The 9,656-nt window shown below is 32.4% G+C and overlaps 1 protein-coding gene across 1 annotated transcript; it reads right to left on the bottom strand.

The window, feature by feature from the left end:
- Positions 1 to 11: 11 nt before the first annotated feature.
- On the bottom strand, positions 12 to 9,030 carry golt1a (golgi transport 1A). Its single transcript, XM_059329837.1, has 5 exons — positions 8,909 to 9,030; positions 6,346 to 6,437; positions 3,299 to 3,477; positions 744 to 807; positions 12 to 301 (listed from the first exon to the last, which is right to left on the bottom strand). The coding sequence occupies exons 1-5, from the start codon at positions 8,931 to 8,933 to the stop codon at positions 272 to 274; spliced, it is 390 nt and encodes a 129-aa protein (XP_059185820.1). The 5' UTR covers positions 8,934 to 9,030; the 3' UTR covers positions 12 to 271.
- Between the last annotated feature and the right edge of the window lie 626 nt (positions 9,031 to 9,656).

Here is a 9,656-nt window from a genome sequence, read left to right as displayed (position 1 = left end):
TGATAAGTTAAAAACGTTATTGATTCCGATAAAACAATACATTAAATGTATAACATGCTGTACAAATGCAAGATTTTAATAAATGCTGTTTTAAGTTTTAAGTTGGTGTAGCTTTCTGGCAACTTATTTTCTCACTGCTTGGCAATTGGTTGTAATCCTATATGGCACACAATACAGTACATTGTAAATATATATATATATATATATATATATATGAACAGGCAACAGTCAAAGGGCATCAAGCTTCCTTCCCTTCTGCAACGTGTTCTGCTTACACCATGGAGGAGCTGCTGGGGAAGAACTAACAGAAAGAGATTTAATTATTATTTACAATAATAAAAAACCTTGTTAAAGTATATTAACCCTCATGACGTGAAGACATAAAAATGAAGCAACGTCAAGCCTTGCCATCAGCTGCCCTCTAAAGTTCTGGCTTGAAACTCCATACCAGATTTTTTTTGATGATATTCAGCCATATAAAATTGGAGATAATGTCAAACATATTAAGTATAAAAATACAGAACTAGATATTATCCTCATTGTACCTCTTATATGTTATATTTGCAACCTGTGTTCATATTTGCAACATTTAAAATTCTGTGTATTGGAACATCATTTTCAAGATCAGATTTTACGTTTTCCTTTGTTTCTTTTGGGTTCAAAATTTTGATCAAGTCAAAGTTAAGACATAGTAGCCCAAGATTTCAGAGGGTTAAGGTACGTATAACAAGAACAAAACTTACTGCATCGAGGAAAGGGATTTTCACAGCTGACAGCACAAACCCCAAGGCCATGGGGAAGAAGGACCTGACAGGAGAAACATGAGAGTGTGATGGGAAAACCCCTCTCTGTAACATAGGCTGCTTTCTGACATTTCTGGCACACTGTAAAAAAAACCCTGTTGTTTTGTACAGTAAAAAAAATGGCAGCTATGGTTGCCAGAACTTTACTGTAATAAATACGGTGCAACTTTTTCTAATATTACGGTAAAATGATTAGCACTGTTGATTTCACATTTAAGATTGTCATTTTATTCCATATTTTACCGTAAATTAAAAGTTTTTCCATCGAAAGAAACGCTGTTCTGCCATATGATTGACAAGAAAATACTTTATAAATGCCAAATGAATTAAATATTTTACTATTAAATATTACAGTATAATTTTGTTAGAGATATGATGTTTAGTACATTTAACAGTAAGAAAAAGTATTTTTACAAAAAAGAAATACAAAAATGATGGCTTGTATATATATGTGTATATATATATATTTTACAATACATATTATGCTACCAACATGGTGCCAGTGTATTTAACAGTGGAGTAATGTATTTAAAAAAAATTAAAAAGTAAAAAATACTGTTTTGGCTGATATATACATATACGGTGTTTCATTGTTACTGAAACTTTATAAACCCATTTATCATTTTACGGTCTTTTACTGTCATGCTTTAGCAGTTAGAAATGCAAAACATGGCATCTATTACGAACTAATGTGATCATTTATAGTGTGAGATACAGAGGATTACTGAGATGACAGAGATTAAAAACATTGACTATCAACTAAACGACTATCAGTTACTGTTGTTGTACTGATTGTATTGTGGATTATAACTCATTTACTGCATGGGGAGGTTACTGGTGTGAATGCTGGAGGCATTTGAAAGACATTCCAGCTACGTCATTCCTCATTTTTACCTTTCAACCTTTCCCAAATATTCCACATTTTCTGGACGAAATGTTCAAATCTGACACGAATTCATGTTTTTTCATATCACTCATTCATTCATTGATTCATTCATTCATTGATTCATTCATTCATTCGTTCATTCATTCATTCATTCATTCATTCATTCATGTAGGAACTACATTCAATCTTTAAATATTGCACATTGCACGTCTTTCAAATCCCATTTCACAAAAGCACCACATTTTTTTCCACATACTCTCTATCACCATAGGTTTCAATTTTTGGTAGGAGTCACTTCATCAAGATTGTGGATTGGAGCCATATAAAGTCTATGAGAACCAATATATCTTACAAGTCACTTAGAGAGGTCAATCTTGGTGTCAAAAAAGCTGCAGCACTTGAAGGCCTACCTGTCTGGGTGAAAATGAACATACCTATTTGATCAAATAATCATCTAGTGATATTCAATCCACAATCTTGATGAAGTGGCTCCTATCAAAAATTAAAAACTATGGTGATAGAGAGCATGTGGAAAAAAATTTGGTGCTTTTGTCCAGCCTGTCCCCTTTATTTAGCTAAGCCATCTGACTATTAGTAAAAAATGCCATTCTCATCTTTTTACATTAGTGTGTATTGCATGGAATGTTCAGAGCTGAGAGTGGAGAGGAGCTGTAAAATATTCTGAAAAAAAAATAGCTTCAACCTACGGAGCCCACGTAGAATAAGACCCATTCCCACTTTACTACCGATTCCTACTACTTCAGCCTCTTCTGACTCACAAGCCAGCATTGCAGTGTAGTGTTAGCTTTTCAAAAACCCTTAAAATCATCTAAATACATTACTGTTGTTATTAAATTTTCAATGGCATTCATATTATTTGATCCTACTACTTCAGTTTTTCTGACTCTTTCAAGCCAGTGTGGCAGAGTAGTGTCAAAGATTCAGCCTCCAGCATTCACACCACATTTTCCTCAGAAATTGCATTCTCTAATTTTGTGTGCTTGCTTGCAGAAGCACACAAATTGTTATTCCACAATCTTATTTTGTGTGCTTGCTTGCAAAGGCACACTAATTGTTATTTTGCGGGCTGATTTTGTGTGCTTGCTTCCAAAAGCACACTAATTGTTATTTCGTGGGCTTATTTTGTGTGCTTGCTTGCAAAAGCACACTAATTGTTATTTTGCAGGCTTATTTTGTCTGCTTGCTTGCAAAAGCACACTAATTGTTATTTTGCAGGCTTATTTTGTGTGCTTGCTTGCAAAAGCACACTAATTGTTATTCTGCAGGCTTATGTCTTCTTATTCTCTTTTGATTTGCCACGCCCCCTTTTCCATAACTTATGAACCGTTTGTCGTACAGACTTGTATACTCAGCAGAGAGTTCCTGTTTAACCCCCGCCCCTTTTGATAAGCCACGAGAATAACGGTCCAGATGCAAGCACACAATCAAAATCTCCTCAGAAATTTTCTAGTTTATATCTATTTTTCACATCATGGTGTTCCAAATAAAACAGACAACATTGGTGTAATAATACAACCAGACCTTTAGTATCTCCACAAACATATTTTTTACTGAAAAATGTTTTATTTGCCAACCTAACTGGACTTACCTGAATAAAAGCACAAAGCCATAAATCTCCACCAGCATTCCAATGATTGGCCAACGGCACAGCACCAGAGAAATGCCTCCCAAGAAGAACAAAGATCCCCTAAACTTGTGTCTTTGGAAGAAGAAGTGGGCTGTCCTCCTGATGCCAATGATGAACGTCAAACCAGTCAGAAACAGAATCTATATGTTGGCATTCAAATAAAAATATGTGAGAAAATATCAAACACATTCTCACACTATGAATGTTTTAATTAGATATTAATCTCCTATTTACAAACTTAATTAACCTTTTATTTTAACTCATTTATTTTAACTTCCACCATCATCTATTTCTACACCTTTTCAGGTGAATTATTCCAAATAATTACCACATGAAAGTTAAGTTTCAGTTCCAAATCATGATGAGGAGACCAGTATTAAAATCCAAACATTACATTAACAAGGACTTAGGATGGTGACTAGGTGTCAGTTTTTATCCTTAAGTATGGACACCTTTAATATTAGAAACCAAACTCATTTAAAGCATGTAGGAGGAACCTAAATTCAGCCACATTATAAGCATTGTTCTTAACTTCCATATAATCTGCGGAAATGATCAGATGAGTCCCACTTGATCCAGATGGATCAAACAAAGTAAAACATTATCAATTAGTTACAAGAATCTCTACTAATATTTTACTATCCATGTTGATTAAAGATACTGGTCTATAGTTACCACACTGCAAAAAAAGGTGTGTCTAAAAACAAGACCAAAACACTAAATCTGAGGGAAATGATCTTGCTGCATGGACAGATAATTTAACTTGACAAGATTTCTTAAATTAAGATTATTAAATCTAGAAATAAGCATGTTGAACACTTAAAATAAGAAATGACCTCTTAAAACAAGATGAATTATAAAACACTTGAAATCTAAAAGTTTTTTTTATCTTGGTAAGAAACAAATAATTTGCAGTGCACTCTGCTCAGACCAGTTCATCGCTGCTTGCAGCTTTAATTTATCTTGTTTTAAGAGTTAATTTCTTATTTTAAGTGTTCAACATGCTTATTTCTAGATTTAATAATCTTAATGCAGCAAGATCATTTCCCTCAGATTTACTGTTTTTATCTTGTTGTTAGACACACTTTTTTATTTTTTTATTATCACGGCTGATTTCATACTTGTTTGTACTGATTGGTATGTGCCCTCTACGTACGTCATCCTGATACATTTAAAGTAATCCTGGTGCAAGAATATCAATACATTTTATATAAACGTCTGCTGTTAATCCATCATTATATAGCATGACCTAGGTTTTTTTCTATAGCTATATCTCCCTCTAGTGAGTCCCTTTGTTGTGTTGTTGATTTCATTTCTTAATTAAAATAGCTTCCTCCAGTTTTTGTATCAGAAGTAGCTTAAAGTTTGCCGTACAGTTTGAAAATATCAATTTCTGTTAATAATAAAATCTGATTTTTTCCGTTTATCCGGTATTTATTTTGACCTGTGTTTTATATCTTATATCCTATAACCTAACCCTAACCCTAGAGGTAAAATAATCTGGCTTGTAAATGGAGGGTTGCCTGTTCGGATCACAGGGCTGACAAGTCACGGCTGAGGTGCCCTTGAGTAATGTGCTGCCCCATGTGTAAAGGGATGGGTTAAATGCAGAGGTTGAATTTCCCTGTTGTGGGATTAATAAGTGGATCTTAATCTTAATATCTATTGTTACTCTGCTCCCTTGAATAAATCAGGGAATACTCATGTACAACCCAGATTAAAAAAACCCAGTGTAAAACATAATGTGGTAACACTTTACAATAACCATCATTTATAAATGGTAAACAGATAGTTTATTAATGTTTAATCATCATTTATAAACCGTTTATAGGCCCTTTAGAATGGTAAATACATCATTTATTAATTTTTAACTAACTAAATAATTTATAAATGGCAAATAGATGGTATATTTATGTAAGTTTCTAGTTACTTTACCATTAACAAGTTTTAGTTGCACTCATTATAACATTTTTAACACCATATTAAGTATTTTAATGATTTTGAAATTATTCATATACCTTTAAGAAATTGGTTGAAAACATTTAACGATTAAATATGTATAGCACTTTGTAAATGGTTAATAATTGGTTTATAAACCCTCTATAAACATCACTTAGTTGGTTATTGTAAAGTGTTACTCATAATGCGATAATGTGGTAATCCTTTTTATCCTTTTTTTATGGAAAGGGACTTTTGTGATTGTTTTTTTCCAACATTTTGCAGCAATAATATAAAACAATATCTTTAGCTACCAAATACAGTAATTCCAATCAAATAGACACAAAAGCCACTATTGGTGTTTTGGTGTCTATTTGTACACAAGTAATTTAGTTTTTCTTTAGTAATGTACACTGTAAAAAAATTCTGTTGCTTTTACAGAAAAAAAATGTCAGCTGCGGTTACCATAATAATTCTGCAAAAAATACAGTACAAATGTAAACAACTTTACAGAACAACTTGTACATTTTACTGGTATTCAGTGTACAACAAATAATAACTGAATGTTAATTTACTGGTATTCAATGCACAATAAACTAAATCTGCATGAAAATTTTGCATAAATAATTAGTATATAAGCAGCATCAGCCTGTTAAATTAGCAGTAAAGGACGGTATAATCTACAACTTTAAAATGTAGTTTAAAAAAAAACCCCGACAGTTTTAGGATGTAAAATTTACAAGTTGTTCTGTAAAGATGTTGACATAATGTATTTTTTTACGGAAATATTCTGGTAACCACAGCTGCCAGTTTTTTTCGGGACATTTTTGCAGTGTAGTTGAATACAGTATATACTTGTTATATTATACTTCTACTTGGCTACACTTCAAATGGAAATACAGTAATGCACTTTTAATTGCACTCCATTTGTTTGTTGCTATAGTCCCTACTTATACATGTGTGATGCATTGTCCCATAAAGGTGTAAACTGGTTTTGAATGTGAATATGAGCCAGTGATGTTGATAGTAAGGTGAGATGTCGACACAGAGCACGTGTGAAGATTACTCACATTCCCGAAGGCCAGCAAGACAGAGTCAAAATACAGCAGCACCCCAAAGAGCAGGAAGAATAAACCAAATCCCATCAGCCCAACACCAATCTCTGAAAGTCAATCATACACAGTGAGAACATGGAAAAAAAGACAAAGTCAAAGTGTTTAGCTCATTTGGTGGATAAAAAAAAGAAGGTGCCCAAATCTTGTTGTTCAAATCTTTTCATTAATTTATTACAGTTAACTCTCCATTCTTACAACACAAGAGACACTGATAAACTTCATCTACTACACATACTCAGTTTTCTTTTGCTTACAGAAGCTTCATACAGCAGGAATTCTCATATTCATGTGGTTAAACTATCTCCATTAAGTTAAGACTGAAAGCTTACCTGTTAAACCTAGACTCCTAATAGTTTCTTTTCCAGTATAGTTGTCATTGGATCATTATCTCTTATGCATGCTCATATACTCACACACTCTAATACAGGGGTCTCAAACTCAAATTACCTGGGGGCCGCTGAAGGCAGTATCAAAATGACCAAAAAAAGACACAAAATTACAAAAAAGACACAAAATGTCTGAAAAAAACAATAAATTACTTTAAAAAGACACAAAATGACAAAAAAGACACAGAATTACCCCCAAAAGACACAAAATGACAGAAAAAAACTAAATTACTTTAAAAAAATACCCAAAATGACCAAAAAATACACAGAATTACCAAAAAAAACCACATAATTATTCAAATAAGATACAAAATGACAGAAAAAAACCTAAATTACTTAAAATGACACAAAATGACAAAAAAAGACAAAAAATTACTAAAAAAGACACAAAATTATTTTAAAAAAAAGACACAAAAAAACAAAAAAGACACAAAATTACTGAAAAAACACTAAATTACCAAAAAAAGAGACACAAAATTATTAAAAAAGACAGAAAATTATTTTAAAAAGACACAGAATTACAAAAAAAGGACACAAAATTACCACAAAAAAAGTAATTAAAGGGACCTTTCACACACTACACGGTAAAGTGCCATTCATATAAAACTCACATTAAACTTTCATATCAAGATGGGGGCCACAAAATATCGTCACAAGGGCCGCAATTGGCCTGTGCCCCGCAAGTTTGAGACCCATGCTCTAATACAAGTATTTTACGTTTATACCCATGTTTTTATTTCTGACTTTTCTGTGTATGTGTGCTATAAATGGCACTTGTATTGCTCTCTTTTTGTTGTTATTTGTTGTTGCTTTCTCTCATTATTGTTGTTTTTATTTTTGAATTTTCATATACTTTCTTGGGGAGGTGCTTTTTATAAGCCCATATAGGGTTTTTTAACCTCTCCTGCACTTTCTATTCTTATTTCATTTCTGTTTTTTGTAATTGTCCTTTCCTATGGTGCAAATAAATAAGTATAAAATACAAGAATGTGCCTATATAACTACAACAGTAATGATTTGCATGTGAATGACGAGTGTGTGTGTGTGTGTGTGTGTGTGTGTGTGTGTGTGTGTGTGTGTGAATACCTAAATAAAAACTGCAGAGATGAGCAGGTTTGAATATTTTACAATAAACAGACAAACAATGTTAGCCATTTAAAGGAGAGGAAACATTATTTGTGTGATGATAATTTCTGTTTTTAGCCTTACAGAGTCTAGCTATTGAGGAATCCATAAGACATCATCATTCATTAGACCATATTAAACATTTACACAAAGGTCACAGGGTTTGATGTGTTCTGACCAAGGTTATAATAGTTTTGGATTTTTCATTAGTTTTAGTTTTAATTTCGCTGTCAATTTTTGTTTTCAAATTCAGTTAGTTTTAATTAGTTTTTAGAGTGTGTTTGCTAGTTTTAATTCGTTTTTATTTTTTGGAAAATGCCTAGTTTTAGTTTAGTTTTTTTTAGTTTTAGTTTTTTTGTAATCGGGTATTTGTTGGGTGCGAGATTCAATAAGGTCACAATAAATGTTTCCTTTATTTCCTTTGTCTTATTAACCAGATAGATGAAATAGATTTCATATCAACCAAAAAAGTTTATGTATGGAAAAAGTTGACAAAGACAAAAACGAAGGACATTTTCATTGTAATTTTAGTTAGTTCCAGTTAGTTTTGTAACCACAAAATAAAGTTTCAGTTACTAATCGTTTTTTTAAAAACTCTCGTTTTTTTATTTTTATTTCAGTTAACAAGATGTTTTTTCAATTTTAGTTTTCGTTATTTTGTTAGTTTTCGTTATCTATAATAACCTTGGTTCTGACTCAAGTTATGCAATTACTGTGTATAGTTTTAATTTTCAGAAAAAGTACAGAGAATATAGTGTAGATTATATATCAGATATTATATCAGTGCTGATTCTGTGATAGATGAGTTACCTGGACTGATCAAAAAGAAGAAAGTGAATCTCCCTCAGTGGTGACCTTGTCATATACTATACTCTTTTATTATCCTGTGTCTTTTATCTGGAGATTTCATTTCACAAGCAAATGGTGGTATCCTGAATCCGACCAATGCTCTGCTCTATCAGCTTCACCCTAACGCTTTAGAAGAGAACAACTGTTGAAAGACTTACTCTGGAACTCTGTGATGGAGACCATGGTAAATACTTCTGTCTTCCTTCCACTTTAATCCGCTGGTTGTTTCTCTGTGAATGTCAGGAACAAATGAGTCCTTTCCTTTTCTCATCAGTGACCTTTGTGCATTGATGTTGTCAGAGTGTGAGGTGAACATTAACCAGAGCAGGCGTGTCACAGGGTCAACTACCTGAATGATGTCATCAGCCATTCAAAGACATTTCATTGATTTATCCCTTATCTAGTTTTGACTGCTGGGTGATTTTTGGCAGAGTTTAGTCCATTATTTTCCATCATTTGCAAATACTAATGTTTGCATCGAGTCAACAAGTTACCATGAATCAGCTGCTTTGCCCTTCAGTAGCTAGACTGTAAAAAAAAAAAAAAAAAATGTTGTTTTTACAGTAAAAAAACGACAGCTGTGGTTGCCAGAACTTTACCGTAATAAATACGGTGCAAATTTTTGTAATATTATGGTAAAATGATATTAGCACTGTTGATTTCACGTTTAAGATTGACATTTTATTCCATATTTTACCGTGAAAAATACAGTTTTTCCATCAAAAGAAATGCTGTTCTGCCATATGATTGACATGAAAATATTTTATAAATGCTGCATGAATTAAAGATTTTTACTGTTAAATATTACAGTATATTACTGTTAGAGATATGGTGTTTAGTACATTTAACAATGAGAAAAAGCATTTTTACAAAAAAATTAATAAAAAAATGATGGCTTGTATATAT

The sequence above is a fragment of the Centropristis striata genome, chromosome 3, assembly GCF_030273125.1.
Source record: "Centropristis striata isolate RG_2023a ecotype Rhode Island chromosome 3, C.striata_1.0, whole genome shotgun sequence".
Taxonomy (NCBI): Eukaryota; Metazoa; Chordata; class Actinopteri; order Perciformes; family Serranidae; genus Centropristis; species Centropristis striata.
Note: the sequence above shows the minus strand (reverse complement) of the source record. Positions and strands in the feature narration are given on the sequence as shown.